Source organism: Ranitomeya imitator, chromosome 7 (genome assembly GCF_032444005.1).
Source record: "Ranitomeya imitator isolate aRanImi1 chromosome 7, aRanImi1.pri, whole genome shotgun sequence".
Classification (NCBI taxonomy): domain Eukaryota; kingdom Metazoa; phylum Chordata; class Amphibia; order Anura; family Dendrobatidae; genus Ranitomeya; species Ranitomeya imitator.
The window spans coordinates 81,407,825-81,424,462 of record NC_091288.1 but is presented as its reverse complement, the minus strand read 5'-3'; the positions used below and the strand labels follow the sequence as shown (position 1 = coordinate 81,424,462).

Genomic DNA, 16,638 nt, shown 5'->3' with positions numbered 1-16,638 from the left:
CAGATAATACTCAGTTTCTTCCTGAAAATGATTGCAAACACAAATTCTGTTATTATCTTCATTTAATTTGTCTTAAATGAAAAAACACAAAAGAGAATGAAGCAAAACATTGATCATTTCACACAAAACTCAAAAAATGGGCCAGACAAAAGTTTTGTCACCCTCAGCCTAATACTTGGTTGCACAACCTTTAGCCAAAATAACTGCGACCAACCGCTTCCGGTAACCATCAATGAGTTTCTTCCAATGTTCTGCTGGAATTTTAGACCATTCTTCTTTGGCAAACTGCTCCAGGTCCCTGATATTTGAAGGGTGCCTTCTCCAAACTGCCATTTTTAGATCTCTCCACAGGTGTTCTATGGGATTCAGGTCTGGACTCATTGCTGGCCACCTTAGAAGTCTCCAGTGCTTTCTCTCAAACCATTTTCTAGTGCTTTTTAAAGTGTGTTTTGGGTCATTGTCCTGCTGGAAGACCCATGACCTCTGAAGGAGACCCAGCTTTCTCACACTGGGCCCTACATTATGCTGCAAAATTTGTTGGTAGTCTTCAGACTTCATAATGCCATGCACACGGTCAAGCAGTCCAGTGCCAGAGGCAGCAAAGCAACCCCAAAACATCAGGGAACCTCCGCAATGTTTGACTGTAGGGACCGTGTTCTTTTCTTTGAATGCCTCTTTTTTTTCTTCTGTAAACTCTATGTTGATGCCTTTGCCCAAAAAGCTCTACTTTTGTCTCATCTGACCAGAGAACATTCTTCCAAAATGTTTTAGGCTTTTTCAGGTAAGTTTTGGCAAACTCCAGCCTAGCTTTTTAATGTCTCGGGGTAAGAAGTGGGGTTTTCCTGGGTCTCCTACCATACAGTCCCTTTTCATTCAGACGCCGACGGATAGTACGGGTTGACACTGTTGTACCCTCAGACTGCAGGGCAGCTTGAACTTGTTTGGATGTTTGTGCGGATGTTGGATAAAGAACCTCGGCTATCTTGCGTTGAAATCTCTTGTCAATTTTTCTTTTCCGTCCACATCTAGGGAGGTTAGCCACAGTGCCATGGGCTTTAAACTTCTTGATGACACTGCGCATGGTAGACACTGGAACATTCAGGTCTTTGGAGATGGACATGTAGCCTGGAGATTGCTAATGCTTCCTCACAATTTGGTTTTTCAAATCCTCAGACAGTTCTTTGGTCTTCTTTCTTTTCTCCATGCTCAATGTGGTACACAAGGACACAGGACAGAGGTTGAGTCAACTTTAATCCATGTCAACTGGCTGCCAGTGTGATTTGTGTTTGCAATCATTTTCAGGAAGAAACTGAGTATTATCTGACAGAATTGCAGGGGTGTCAATACTTTTGGCCACAACTACACACACACACACACACGCACGCGCGCGCGCGCGCGCGCACACACACACATATATATATATATATATATATATATATATATATATATCTACTATATAATTGTCTAAGGGGCACTTCCATCTGTCCTTCTGTCTGTCACGGATATTCATTGGTCGTGGCCTCTGTCTATCATGGAAATCCAAGTCGCTGTTTGGTCGCCGCAAAACAGCCACGACAAATCAGCGACGGGCACAGTCCGGAAGAAAATGGCCGCTCCTTACTCCCCGCAGTCAGTGGACGGCGCCCGCTCCATGCTCCCCGCAGTGTCCCCGGCGCTCCGCTATATACCCCCTGCAGTGTCCCCGGCGCCCGCTCCATACTCCCCTCCGGTCACTGCTAACAAAGGGTTAATGCCGGTGGTAACGGACCGCGTTATGCCGCGGGTAACGTACTCCGTGACCGCCGCTATTAACCCTGTGTGTCCCCAACCTTTTACTATTGATGCTGCCTATGCGGCATCAATAGTAAAAAAAAAATAATGTTAAAAATAGTAAAAAAAAACAAAAAACCTGCTATACTCACCCTCCGTTGTCCACTGAGGCGCTCGCGCCTGCCGCCATCTTCCTTTCCCAGCGATGCATTGCGAAATTACCCAGAAGACCTAGCGGTCTCGCGAGACCGCTTAGTCATCTGGGTAATTTCGCAAGGCATCCTGGGAACGCAAGATGGCGGCAGCCGCGCGCCCATCGGCACAGTGCCGTTGGATCCCAGGAGGCGCAGAGACAGGAAGCTGAGGAGCAGCGACCAGAACGGTGAGTATGTTAGAACTACAAAGGGCCCTCGGATCGTTAGGTGAGTATGTTTATTTTTTATTTTTTCACCTGTAACATACGTGGCTGGCTATTATACTACGTGGCTGGGCAATATACTACGTGGCTCTGTGCTGTATACTACGTCACTGCAATATACTATGTGGCTCTGTGCTGTATACTACGTGGCTGGTCAATATATTACGTGGTTGGGCAATATACTACGTGTGTGGGTAATATACTACGTGGCTGGGCAATATACTACGTGGGCTGTGCAATATACTATGTGGGCATGCATATTCTAGAATACCCGATGCGCTAGAATCAGGCCACCATCTAGTGTGTGTGTGTGTGTGTGTGTGTGTGTGTGTGTATATTTGTGCAGCATTATATGGGGCATATTTTAATATGGAGCATCATAAACTGTATGGAGCATTATATGGGGCTCCTGATTCAATATGGATATTCAAAAACAATTAACGGACTGATGTCTCAATTAGTTTCACTTTTATTGGTATCTATATTTATTTTTGAAATTTACCAGTAGATGCTGCATTTTCCGCCCCAGGCTTATACTCGAGTCATTAAGATTTCCCAGTTTTTTGCGGCAAAATTAGGGGTCTCTGCTTATACTCGAAAATAAATATATATATATATATATATATATATATATATATATATATATATATATATATATATATTTTTTATTTTCGAGTCTCTCTCTCTGTGTCTCTCTGTCTCTGTGTCTCTGTCTCTCTCTCTCTATCTCTGTCTCACCAAAAGGTTGGACACACCTTCTCATTTAAAGATTTTTCTGTATTTTCATGACTCTGAAAATTGTACATTCACACTGAAGGCATCAAAACTATGAATTAACACATGTGGAATTATATACTTAACAAAAAAGTGTGAAACTGAAAATGTCTTATTTTCTAGGTTCTTCAAAGTAGCCACCTTTTTGCTTTGACTGCTTTGCACACTCTTGGCATTCTCTTGATGAGCTTCAAGAGGTAGTCACCGGGAATGGTTTTCATTTCACAAGTGTGGATACACAGCTGATAGTCCTACTGAATAGACTGTTAGAATTTGTATTATGGCAAGAAAAAATCAGCTAAGTAAAGAATAACGAATGGCTATCATTACTTTAAGAAATGAAGCTGTCAGTCCGAATAATTGGGCAAACTTTGAAAGTGTCCCCAAGTGCAGTGGCAAAAACCATCAAGCGCTACAAAGAAACTGGCTCACATGAGGACCGCCCCAGGAAAGGAAAACCAAGAGTCACCTCTGCTTCTGAGGAGAAGTTTATCCGAGTCACCAGCCTCAGAAATCATAGAAAAAAAACACAAAGCCAGCTCACCAGGTAGCCACAGCAGGTGCACGGAACTCCACGCTGATCCACATGGTTACACGTAAAGAAAGGAAGAAAACTTAGTTCCAGCTCCAATTTCTTTAAAATTCCAACTTGATTCTTTATTAATTAAATGTAAAAACAGTGGCTGTAATGCTCTCCAGAGCACATCGGGAAACGAGCAACGCGTTTCGATCTTTGCAGATCTTTATCAAAGCTACAAGTACATAGAAAAAAATTCTTCATATAGCCACCAGTGACCAATAAACAGTTCAGAATAAGTCACATGATGTGTGAAAGGTCCTTTCAGCGTATCACTAAATAATGAAATTACGCCGAAAAAAACATGAATACACAATACAAACAATAATTTTAAATGTTGTTATAAAAACACTGAACAAGATTATTTACTTTGATATTAATAATGATACATTAATTCATTGCGTTTATTGAGACCGGCAGGAAACCATGTATTCAAGTAATAGATCCAAAAGGCTTCATGTGTGAGAAGACAGCGTCTGGTATCCCCACCTCGTAGTGGTTTATTCACACGTTCTATACCGTATATACAAAAGTGCTTAGTGCTGCGAGCATGTTGGGTAATAAAGTGCTGAAACTGCACGATTAGGATCCCCCGTATTGCCTATATCATACAAGTGTTCAGAGATGCGTGTCTTCAATTTACGGGATGTACACCCAATGTAAGATAGGTGACATTCAGTGCAATCGATTTTGTAAACCACAAAAGTGGTATTGCAATTAATATACTGCCTTATATTAAAGTTGGTGGAATTGTCAGAATTGCTGAAAGCCTTAGTGACAGACGCATGGGCACATGTTCTACATTTATTTGTACCGCATTTGTAAAAGCCGGTGCAGTCTAACCATGTTTTGTTCCTATTTCTATTTGCATGAAACATGCTTGGTGAAATTCTATTGCCAATAGTTACAGCTCTTCTCGATACCACATTAACCCCTGTACTTAAAATTTGGGCTAAACTGTCATCCTCATATAAAATGGGCAGAAATGTATTGATAATCCCCTTGATCTTATTAAACTGGGGGCTAAACTGGAGACAAACAAAAGGTTTTTTTATTTATATCCCCTGTGACAGATGAAGATGTTACTGCCTCTTTTGATATAATAAGACTGTCACGTTCTTTCTGATTTACAATTTTACGTACTCTGTGTAGTGTCCACAGCGGATAATTGCGGCGTTTCAATTTGCCGGATACCATATCAATTTCATTTTTCAAATCCTTGTCATTACTGCAATTACGCTTAACCCGGGTAAAATTTCTTGGAATTTTAAAGAAATTGGAGCTGGAACTAAGTTTTCTTCCTAGCCTCAAAATCGCAGGATAACAGCAGCTCAGATTAGAGATCAGGTCAGTGCCACACAGAGTTCTAGCAGCAGACACATCTCTACAACAACTGTGAGGGTATGTGCACACGTTGCGGATTCTCTGCGGATCCGCAGCGTTTTTTGCGGTGCAGAAACGCTTTAGATCCGCAATTGATTTACAGTACAATGTAAATCAATGAGAAAAAAATGCTGTGCACACTTTGCGGAAAGTCCGCTGCGGAAACGCTGCGGTTTTAAAGAGGTAGCATGTCACTACTTTTTTGTGAATCTGCAGCGTTTTTGTACCCATTCCATTATAGAAAACTGCAGGGGTAAAAAACGCAGCAAATCCGCAAGAAAACCGCAGCAAAAACGCACAAAAAAACGCAACAAATCCGCAGGTGCGTTTTGTACAAGGAGAGGCAGAATCCGCACCAGAAATTCCTAAGCCTAATCCGCAACGTGTGCACATAGCCTTAAGAGGAGACTTTGTGCAGCAGGCCTTCACGGTAAAATAACTGCTAGGAAACCACTGCTAAGTTCAGGTAAGAAGCAGAAGAGACTTGTTTGGGCTAAAGAACACAAGGAATGGACATTAGACCAGTGGAAATCTGTGCTTTGGTCTGATGAGTCCAAATTTGAGATCTTTGGTTCCAACCACCGTGTCTTTGTGCGATGCAGAAAAGGTGAACGGATGCCTGGTTCCCACCGTTCTACATGCCTGGTTCCCACCGTGAAGCATGGAGGAGGAGGTGTGATGGTGTGGGGGTGCTTTGCTGGTGACACTGTTGGGGATTTATTCAATATTGAAGGCATACTGAACCAGCATGGCTACCACAGCATCTTGCAGCGGCATGCTATCCCATCCGGTTTGTGTTTAGTTGGACCATCATTTATTTTTCAACAGGACAATGACCGCAAACGCACCTCCAGGCTGTGTAAGGGCTATTTGACCAAGAAGGAGAGTGATGGGGTGCTACGCCAGATGACCTGGCCTCCACAGTCACCAGACTTGAACCCAGTTGAGATGGTTTGGGGTGAGCTGGACCGCAGAGTGAAGGCAAAAGGGCCAACAAGTGCTAAGCATCTCTGCGAACGCCTTCAAGATTGTTAGAAGGCCATTCCCGGTGACTACCTCTTGAAGCTCATCAAGAGAATGCCAAGAGTGTGCAAAGCAGTCATCAAAGCAAAAGGTGGCTACTTTGAAGAACCTAGAATATAAGACATATTTAAAGTTGTTTCACATTTTTTTGTTAAGTATATAATTCCACATGTGTTAATTCATAGTTTTGATGCCTTCAGTGTGAAAGTACAGTTTTCATAATCATGAAAATACAGACTTTTGGTCTGTTCTGTACATAGATACTGGTCCAAAAGTAGGTGGACAGTATGTGTAATAGGGTTATGAAGGGGGAGATATATCAAATATGGTTTTGGGTTTCAAAGTTCTCACCACACATCTACAGAAGTTCCTTTGGGGGAGGGGGGGTCTAGTTTCTAAAATGGGGTCACTTGTGGGGAGTTTCTACTGTTTAGGTACATCAGGGGCTTTGCAAACGCAACATGACCCCCACAGACCATTCCATCAAAGTCTGCATGCCAAAACGTCACTACTTCCCTCCTGAGCCCTGTCGTGCGCCCAAACAGTGGTTTACCTCTACATATGGGGTATCGGAGTACTCAGGACAAACTGGACAACATTTGCGATTCACTTTCTCCTTTTACCCTTGGGAAAATAAAAAAAGTGTTGCTAAAAGATAATTTTTGTGACTAAAAAGTTAAATGTTCATTTTTTTATTCCATGTTGCTTCACCTGCTGTGAAACACCTGAAGGGTTAATAAACTTCTTGAATGTGGTTTTGAGCGCCTTATGGGGTGCAGTTTTTAGTATGGTATCACTTTTGGGTATTTTTAGCCATATAGAAACCTCAAACTGACTTCAAATGTGAGGTGGTCCCTAAACAAAAATGGTTTTGTAAATTTTGTTGTAAAAATGATAAATCGCTGGTCAACTTTTAACCCTTATAACTTCCTAACAAAAAAAAATTGTTTCCAAAATTGTGTTGATGTAAAGTATACATGTGGGAAATGTTATTTACTAACTTTTGTCACGTAAGTCTCTGGTTTAACAGAATAAAAATTCAAAATAATAAAAAATCAAAATAAATGTTATTTTGTCAACCTACTTTTGGAACTCTGTGTGTGTGTGTGTGTGTGTGTGTGTGTGTATATATATATATGTGTATATAATATGTGTGTGTAGAATGTACATTATCTTTATATTCATTAGGGAATCACTTTTCTGCAAGTCTGTGATAAATAAGCAGAAATTCTGCAAAAGTAAAGTGTACCAGCTATTGATATTTATGATACTTTATGTAAATGCGACTTTATTTTAAAACTAAATTGTCTTTGTAAACTCCTTTTCCACCTGTCAGTGGTCATTATCTTTCTCTATGTAGAGATGGAAAAAAATGGAATACATTTCTAGTGATGAAATCAATCTACAAAGTAAAGCGATAAATGAGTAAATAAAATGGTTATTGGCAGCGCTTTTTTCTATGAAGAGAGCCTCGTGTGAGTTATGGAATTCTGTACAGCCCCGTTTCTGTGTAACGTATGAAAAATCAGGAGTGTAATAATACACGAGTCCTTCATGGTCATCGGTTTGCACTATTGAACCGTGTTTGCAGCCTGCAGTTTTTTTTGTATAAGGGGTTGTTTGATTTCATTGAATACCATTTATTTGCTTTATTGAACTCTAAGCCATTTTAGTCTGTGGTTTCCCTGGTGCAAACATATGGTATCCTAGGATTTTCTTGGAATATTGAGGACCTTTTCTCAGAGGTTTTCCTAGACCCAAAATCAACTTCTAGGTGTCAGTCCATCAGAAAACCTCAAAATGAGCTAAAGTTCAATACTTTAACTTTCCAAAAGCTTGGCCATTGTCACCCAGAGTCACGTAATACCAACTGTAATGTTCTCTTTTGCTTCTGACGACCTTCTTTTTATTTCAGCCAAGATCCTTTGTGATTGAATGTGTGGAGCGTTGTTTGACATCGGGCATGAAGGGATGGTATTGCGGTGTCATCTATTGGGCATGTAGCGGTTTGCTCATTTATAATTCCCCATTGTGATCCCTGTGCGCAGTGCATTCTTGGAGCTGTAGTTTGTATTTTTCTTCCACCGTAGTTTCATGTGCTGAGTCAATTGTTCGAACGCTCTGAGAACTCCCTTAGAAATCAGTGGAGATTGTCCATCAGTGTCGATCACCTCTCCATTGAGAGTGGCCACAAGATGAGGGACCATCATTTTTAGATGAGTCTTAAAGGTGGTTCCTGCATCTATCAGATATGAAGTCTGTATTACGTCCCACAAGTGTGACATCATTATATATTTCTCCAAGTTTGATGTTTCCCAATAACTTGATTACTGAGATTGAAAGCTTCAATAAGTGGAACAAGGAAATGGTCAATAAATGTTGGACGGCCTTGTAGTGATTGAGGGGTGTTATATTCTGTACAGTGAAGCTGGGTGGTTTTGCCATGGTACGTTTCAGTAATCCTACAGCTTGTATTTTTGTGACTTTGGAGCGCCGCCTCCCACTGAGAAGGCCTTTAATAAAATGGCTCGATGACAGGAGGCTAGTGGGGACATTATGCATTCTTCATTGCTCCCTGAACTCCAGAAGGGGCAGCATGGGAGCTGACTGTAATACAGTGCATTGGTCAGTATGGCCATAGCTGGGTGGTCCTTGGTGTTACTGGTGTCTCTGGTGCCGGATGCCATGGGAAGTGCCAAAAAGCAGCTCTGCCCGGGGTGGGTAATTAATACAGCACTAGAACAGCAAAATGAAACTTGTCACCAAGTGAAAAGCAAGTCGAGATATGACTGGATCTGTCTTTTCTGATTGAGCATTTAAGTGGCCCCAACTCCTATTAGAAAGGTGCCATGTTCCCACCCAGTTAATGAACAATCCAGCTCCATCTTTCATGTCTTTCTCTTCATAAGTGCAGCTTCTTTTTTCAAAGCAGATATTTCATTGTACAATAATTTTTTTTTCCCTATCTTTCACCATTAGGAGCTGCTGACACTGAGCCCAAGCAAAGCTGCTGATTTGGTCTGTACCCACTTTAGTGACCAGCTGGACGAGATCATTGGAAAGCTAAAGGTATCTTGGGAATTATTGGAAAATGTTAGTGGCTCCGATCAGATTGCCACATTCATAGTGACACATTCCAGGCTTTTGTGCACGAGCTATGATCTGCGAACAAGTGATAATGAGTGCAGTCATTCCCAACCAATGGCCCGTGTAAACATGCCTGCAAACAAGTGATAATGAGTGCAGTCATTCCCAACCAATGGCCCGTGTAAACATGCCTGCAAACAAGTGATAATGAGTGCAGTCATTCCCAACCAATGGCCCGTGTAAACATGCCTGCAAACAAGTGATAATGAGTGCAGTCATTCCCAACCAATGGCCCGTGTAAACATGCCTGCAAACAAGTGATAATGAGTGCAGTCATTCCCAACCAATGGCCCGTGTAAACATGCCTGCAAACAAGTGATAATGAGTGCAGTCATTCCCAACCAATGGCCCGTGTAAACATGCCTGCAAACAAGTGATAATGAGTGCAGTCATTCCCAACCAATGGCCCGTGTAAACATGCCTGCAAACAAGTGATAATGAGTGCAGTCATTCCCAACCAATGGCCCGTGTGAACATGCCGATGAGCCAGCAAAATGTCCATTCGGCAGATGACTGGATCATTTGCACAGACATAAAAATCATCACCAGCAGCAAATCTCTCCTTGTAAGCCACAAACATCCTGCCAATGTAATGAATGCCATGTCTATTCACCTCTGTTAACAGGTTTTTAAACGAGCGCTAATCAGTTTGTCTATATAGTCAATTAGCGCTCATTATGTGCATGAATCTGCCGGTGTAAATAGAGCATCAGTGCCCCCATACATATTATTCAAAAGTTGGCCAAACCCATAAGGACACATGCGGGTAAGACTCTGTGTATGGGGACACCAACTAAGGGTTGGGGAGATATAGATCGTGCATGTTTGATTTCACACTGCTGATTGCGTTATCCTGGAGATAAGACACTGGCCAACTTGTCGGGTCAGCGGCTGGAGAACACAAATGCTCTGCTGAGCGAGTGCTCCTGTGTATAAGAGAGCCGGCTGAGATGGCTGCCAGCTGAATGATCGACCCAAGCATTATTTGGCCAACAACCATCTATTGTGTATGGCCGGCTTTACTCTCTCTAACATAAGAAAATATTAGTAAGCCAACAAAACCTGAATCCTCATATTCTATCAAGATTTAAATGGGTTCTTCGAGACTGTTAGTGAAGCTGAGCCGAGCATGGCAAGATGTACTCTGATTCCCTAATATCCGTTCCAATCCAAACCCTTAAAGAGAACCTGTCAGGTCCCCCATGGCCTCCTACCCAGCAGCATTCCCTGCCTAACCAGCCCTGTATTACTTTTTTTCTGTACAAATGAGGTTTTTTTTTGTTTGTTTTTTTTTTTTTAAAAAGAAAGCCTCTTTATAACATAGGGCGTGATAACATGGAAGAAGGGCTGATTAGTCTGGGGCAATGAACACCCCATTGATTAATCAGTCATCATTAGCATAGAAAACGGGGACATTATAAATGCGTGTCTTTTTTTTTAAAAAAAAACCTCATTTGTACAGAAAACCGTTATACAAGGCATGGGGGGACCTGACAGGTTCCCTTTAAATGATACTTCTGATATAAAAAATAAAGTGAAAATCATAAAATATGCAGATTTTTTTTGTACCAATAAGGTGTTAAGAATTTGCATCTTTCTATGAAATATCTTGAGAATTGGACCTTTGACTATGTTGTAACTGGCGCTGATTAAGCGTTCCCAGCATATTCTGCCTGGCGTTTGATGAGAGATGAAAGCAGGGAGATATATTTACCAGCCTCAGCTTCCTGTCTACTCTCCCGCACCCTAACCGCATCAATTGAATCCTCTCTGCTGGCAGACACTTAATGACTTCATTAGCACATTCCCCACAAAGACAGGCTTCCATCTTCCTGACCTTCACCACAGCAAACCTTCCAATCACTTGACCACCAAGAGGCAAGGTTTGGAGACATCAGTGTTTGCCAGCCATGTGCCAGCTTCTTTCACACTTTTCTAGAGGCTGCTTTGTCGGAAAAATAGATAAGGCATGTTACTATTTTCCATATATGTAAAACTGAGAACCATTAAGGGCCTTGTTGTCTGTGTTTCCAAGTATTGAAGTCACTGTGGTCCTCTGTCCACTATTATACGTTAAAACAAATAAATAAATATAAAAAACTTTTGCATTGCTTAATGACATTTTTTAAAGAAAGCTATACATTAAATAGTACAATGTGTGGCAAGGTTTGGAAAGTAGGGGAGAGCAGAACTTTCAATGGTAGTCCTTTGCATATTTAATATCCCAAAGGAGCATTGCAAGGCCTATAAGTCTCTTTACCCTGGCAGGTCGGGCATGTCATGCTCCACAAGGAAAAATGTTACCCTTAGACTCCAGTCAGAGGCCTCTCTTCTAGCCAAATCAGATCTTTCTTTGCACTGAGGGGGTCAAAACCCTGAAACACATGTCTCAAAATTGAGATTCTGGTTTGGTCTTTATCCTAAGTTATGCGGCAAGGTCACATAATCCTAAGGATTAATCCTAAGGATCCTTGGATCCTAAGGATCCAAAATCCTTTGGTCTTTATCCTAAGTTATGCGGCAATAGGGTCGATATTGATTTTTAGGAATACTTTCCTGTGTCCTCCTTGCTGCTGCCCCTAATCTATGCAGATGGGACAGGCTTTAAGTAAAAATAAGTATCCCCCCCCCCCCCACTGGCAGATGACAATAGTTTCACTCACTCTGTGCAGATAGGTGACATGGAATCCAGGGTAGTGAAGGTACATATATGTGAGATCATCAGTATGTTCTTTCCTAGAAACAAGTGAAATACTCTATGGAGAAGAGTATTGGTAGACCTACACATTACATCTACAGGAGATTTTTGACATCTCATTCTAAATCTATGGGTGTTAATATGGAGTTGGCCTTTTGTAGCTAAAACCGCTTCTAAGGAGACTTTCTACAAGATTTTAGAGCTTGTCTTTAGGAATTATTTCATATCCAGATGAGCATTTGTGAGGTCAGACACTTGTCTTGGGAAAGAGACTGTCTCGCAATCTCCATTGGAGTTAATTCCAAAAGTCTTCAATGAGGTTTAAGTCAGTGCTTTGTGAGGGTGCTCAAAACTCAACAACCATGCCTTTTATGGAGTATGACTTTTGCACTTGTCACTCTCATTTTGGACATAAAAAGGCCTTCCCAAACTGTCCCCACACATTTGGAAACCTACAATTGTCCAAGAAGAGTTGATATGCTGAATCGCTAAGATTTCCCTTCACTGGAACTATGGGGCTGAGGCCACCCCCTAAAAACCACTTCATAGCATTATTCCTCCTCCACAAGGCTTCACGGATTGGCACAATGGAGTCAGGCAGGTAATGTTATCCTGGCATTTGCCAAACCCAGACTCGTCTAATGGACTGCCAGCTAGAGGCATGATTCCTCACTACACAGAACACGTTTCCACTGCTCCAGGGTCAAGTGGCGGTGTGCGTCACATGACTGCATTGTGTGGATGATGTCTTACATACAGCCATGCCATGAAACTCCCGACGCGCAGTTTTTTGCTGATCGTTGTGCCAATCTTGTTTGCTGCTCGGTGGTTTAGTCAGGTTGTTCGGTCTTAAACTACAGATAAGTAGTCACTATGTGACTGCAGACTTGTGAATTCTCTGGTGCCGGGGATCGTGTGACTGTGTGTATATGATTTGTATACTTCTGGCCACATCCTGACTAGTCTTTTTCTGGCCTTGCTCAATTCACTTGCATTGAGTGAGGCCGTTCCCATCTAGTCTAGAATGTGCTTTGGATTATGCATGTCGTATATTTGTGGTCACATGACTGCCGACACCTGAGAATCCATGCAGCGTATAGTGCGCACGATGTGAGGACTCATATGTCTTAAGAGTCTGGAAGAAAACCCATACAAACACGGGGAGAACAGTACAGAGTCCTTGCAGGCGTTGTCTTCAGTGGGATTTGTACCCAGGACCTCAGCATTGCAAAACCGTGCTAACCACTGAGCCACCGTGCTGCCCAAAAGTAATTAATTATTAGTAGAGCAAATTTCCTGAGCGCCAGGTATACAGACCTGGGGGCGCAGGGTGTGATGCAGTGTTCCGGACTTATGACCAATGTACAAAGCGAACCTCCGATGCAAATTTGGGGAAAAAAAGAGATATAGGAGTAAGCTGGTCTCCTTCTGTCACTTTTAACTTTTTTTTTTTGGCCAGGAAACACCATAAACTATTTTGTTTTATCAGATAATGTCCGTAACTTGTGAGACTTACACAGTGTTGTTCTTATTGCAGGATTCATTTTTGCTTTTCCAGTTTCTTAGAAGCCTTCTAGATCCAAGGTTTGTGTTCTTTGTCAGTCTGTCTCCATGCATGCTTTATAGGGTGTTCCCATCTGGGACATTTATGGCAATCAATGGAATATGTCATAAATGTCCATTAGATGGAGGTTTCCCCACTGGGTCCCACATCTGTTGTTTTTTTTTTCTCCATTTATTTCTAAGGGAGCTATGAAAATCAAAGAGCTCCCATAGAAACATGGTCCTGTCAGGGAAATATTTGGCTGCTGGTTCACAGCTCTTCCCACTTCCATTCCCATAGGAACTAACAGAGTAGAATTGAAATGTTATCGTTATCCCAGGTTGAAGATCGCTTTGACCTCCTATGAGTTCTCTCATCTTTTCAAAGGAAATGGCTATTACATTACAACATTTTTGCGGCAGCATAAAACCGATATAGTAAATAGAGGGATGTCCCCATTGTGATGGTAGATATATATATAGATATACATATACATACTAGATGGTGCCCCGATTCTAACGCATCGGGTATTCTAGAATATGTATGTAGTTTATTTATGAAGTTTTCAGAATAATGCAAATTATACACAGTAATCGGCCGGTCGCGACCAATTAGCGAAGCGTGGTTCAAATTCTGCGCCAATTCGCTGGCGGACTGCGACTGTTGCTGATTGGTCAAGCCCGGCCGCGAACAAAAAAAAAATAATTAAAATAAAAAAATAGTTATATACTCGCCTTCCGTCGGCCCCCGGATCCAGCCCAGGCTTTTACCGATGCTCCTCGCGACGCTCCGGTCCCAAGAGTGCATTGCGGTCTTGCTAGATGACGTAGCGGTAGTATATCGCAAGACCGCTACGTCATCATCTCGCGAGACCACAATGCATGGGCTGGACCGTCGCGAGGAGCAGAAAAGGCGCCGGAAGGTGAGTATATAATTTTTTATTTTTAAAATTATTTTTAACATTAGATCTTTTTACTATTGATGCTGCATAGGCAGCGCATAAAATAGATGCGGTCTTAGAGGGGTCAATACAATAATGTCTTTTCTATATCAAGCAGCACTCAATGTCTTCACTCATGGGCATAACTGTACTTCTGAATAAGCGTTGTGCAAAGAGTATACACACTGCTCAAAAATAAAGAGAACACTTAAACAGAATATAACTCCAAGTAAAAAAAACGTCTGTGAAATCAAACTGTCCACTTAGGAAGCAACACTGTTTGACAATCAATTTCACATGCTATTGTGCAAATGGAATAGACAACAGATGGAAATTATTGGCAATTATCACATCTCAGTTCCCATGCTTTCTGGCTGATGTTTTGGTCACTTTTGAATGTTGGTTGTGCTTTCACACTCGTGGTAGCATGAGACGGACTCTACAACCCACACAAGTGGCTCAGGTAGTGCAGCTCATCCAGGATGGCACATCAATGCGAGCTGTGGCAAGGGGGGTTTGCTGTGTGTCAGTGTAGTGTCCAGAGGCTGGAGGCACTACCAGGAGATGTGGAGGGGGCTTAAGTAGGGCAATAACCCAGCAGCAGGACCGCTACCTCAGCCTTTGTGCAAGGAGGAACAGGAGGAGCACTGCCAGAGCCCTGCAAAATGACCTCGAGGAGGCCACTAATGTGCATGTCTGCACAAATGGTTAGAAAGCAACTCAGTGAGGATGGTCTGAGTTCCCGATGTCCACAGATGGGGGTTGTGCTCACAGCTCAACACCGTGCATGACGCTTGGCATTTGCCACAGAACATCAGGATTTGCAAATTTGCCACTGGCACCCTGTGCTCTTCACAGATGAAAGCAGGTTCACACTGAGCACACGTGACAGTCTCAAGATGCCGTGGAGAGCGATCTGCTGCCTGCAACATCCTTCAGCATGACCGGTTTGGCAGTGGTTCAGTAATGGTGTGGGGTGGCATTGCTTTGGAGGGCCGCACAGCCCTCCATGTGCTCACCAGAGGTAGCCTGACAGCCATTCGGTACAGAGATGAGATGCTCAGACCCCTTGTGAGACTATATGCTGATATGGTTGGCCCCGGGTTCCTCCTAATGCAGAAGAATGCCAGACCTCATGTGGTTGGAGTGTCTCAGCAGTTCCTGCAAGATGAAGGCATTGAAGCTATGAACTGCCCCGCCCCCGTTCCTCAGACCTAAATCCGATTGAACACATCTGGGACATCATGTCTCGCACTATCCACCAACACCACAGACTGTCCAGGAGTTGGCGGATGCTTTAGTCCAGGTCTGGGAGGAGATCCCTCAGGAGAGCATCCGCCGCTTCATCAGGAGCATACCCAGGCATTGTAGGGAGGTCATACAGGCACGTGGACGCCACACACACTACTGATCATCATTTCCTTGTCTTGACGCATTTCCACTGAAGTTGGATCAGCCTGTAACTTAATTTTCCACTTTGATTTTGAGCATCAATCCAACTCCAGACCTCCGTGGGATATTAGTTGTGATTTACGTTGATAATTTTTAGGTTTTATTGTTCTTAACATTTTCCACTATGTAATGAATTAAGATTTACAACTGGAATAGTTCATTCAGTGATATCTAGGATTTGGGACTTTAGTGTTCTCTTTATTTTTTGAGCAATGTATATTTTTATTAATCTCTTAAAATACCTATAAGTTAATAAGTAGGAGCTCTCTCTTTCCAATAAAGCTAAAAAAAAATATTTTATAGACCGAACGTTAAAGGGGTTGTCCACACTCTATTTTTTTTTTCTTTAAATGGGCATATTGTGGTCTGATAAATAGTGTACATAAACCACTGTAGCCAATCGGTGATGATGATAATGGTCTGGTCTGGCAGGTATGCATTTTTTTGGGAGGGGGTGTGGGTTTCACACCGCCATTTTTGTTTTTTTTGGTTTTTTTTTTTAAAGAAATGGGTGGACAACCTCTTTAAGTGACACAGCGGTGTTTGCTTGCTGGCACCACTAGGAGGTATTCAGAAGGTGTCTAAATATTGCTTATCCATTGTTTGTATTAAGCTCTTATAGATTACATAAAATGAGTCTTACAGTCAAGAAAGCAGTAGTGTCAAAGAGTTTGTTTGTAGGGATGGAGCTCAGCTGAGCCCTGAGCGGTTACAGGATCAGCCGCAGATCACAGAACTCTTCATAGATCTTATGTGTCAGTATGACCCTGCTCAAGTGACTCAAGTGCTACAAATACTGGAACACTACCGGCTGGAGGAGACTATTGAGGTGAGCACATTAAAGACTAGTGCCTCAAATCTAATGACTAGCATGAACTTTTTTGCAGGGTCTTGCTAATAATGTATTCAATTT

General features: G+C 42.3%; 1 protein-coding gene across 1 annotated transcript in view; it reads left to right on the top strand.

The window, feature by feature from the left end:
* Positions 1-16,638, top strand: part of VPS8 (VPS8 subunit of CORVET complex) — a 252,427-nt gene that overhangs the window by 173,178 nt on the left and 62,611 nt on the right. Inside the window, exons 34-36 of the mRNA XM_069733555.1 lie at positions 8,925-9,014; positions 13,328-13,374; positions 16,407-16,554. Coding sequence (XP_069589656.1) covers positions 8,925-9,014; positions 13,328-13,374; positions 16,407-16,554 — 285 coding nt within the window. The remainder of the gene's footprint in view (positions 1-8,924; positions 9,015-13,327; positions 13,375-16,406; positions 16,555-16,638) is intronic.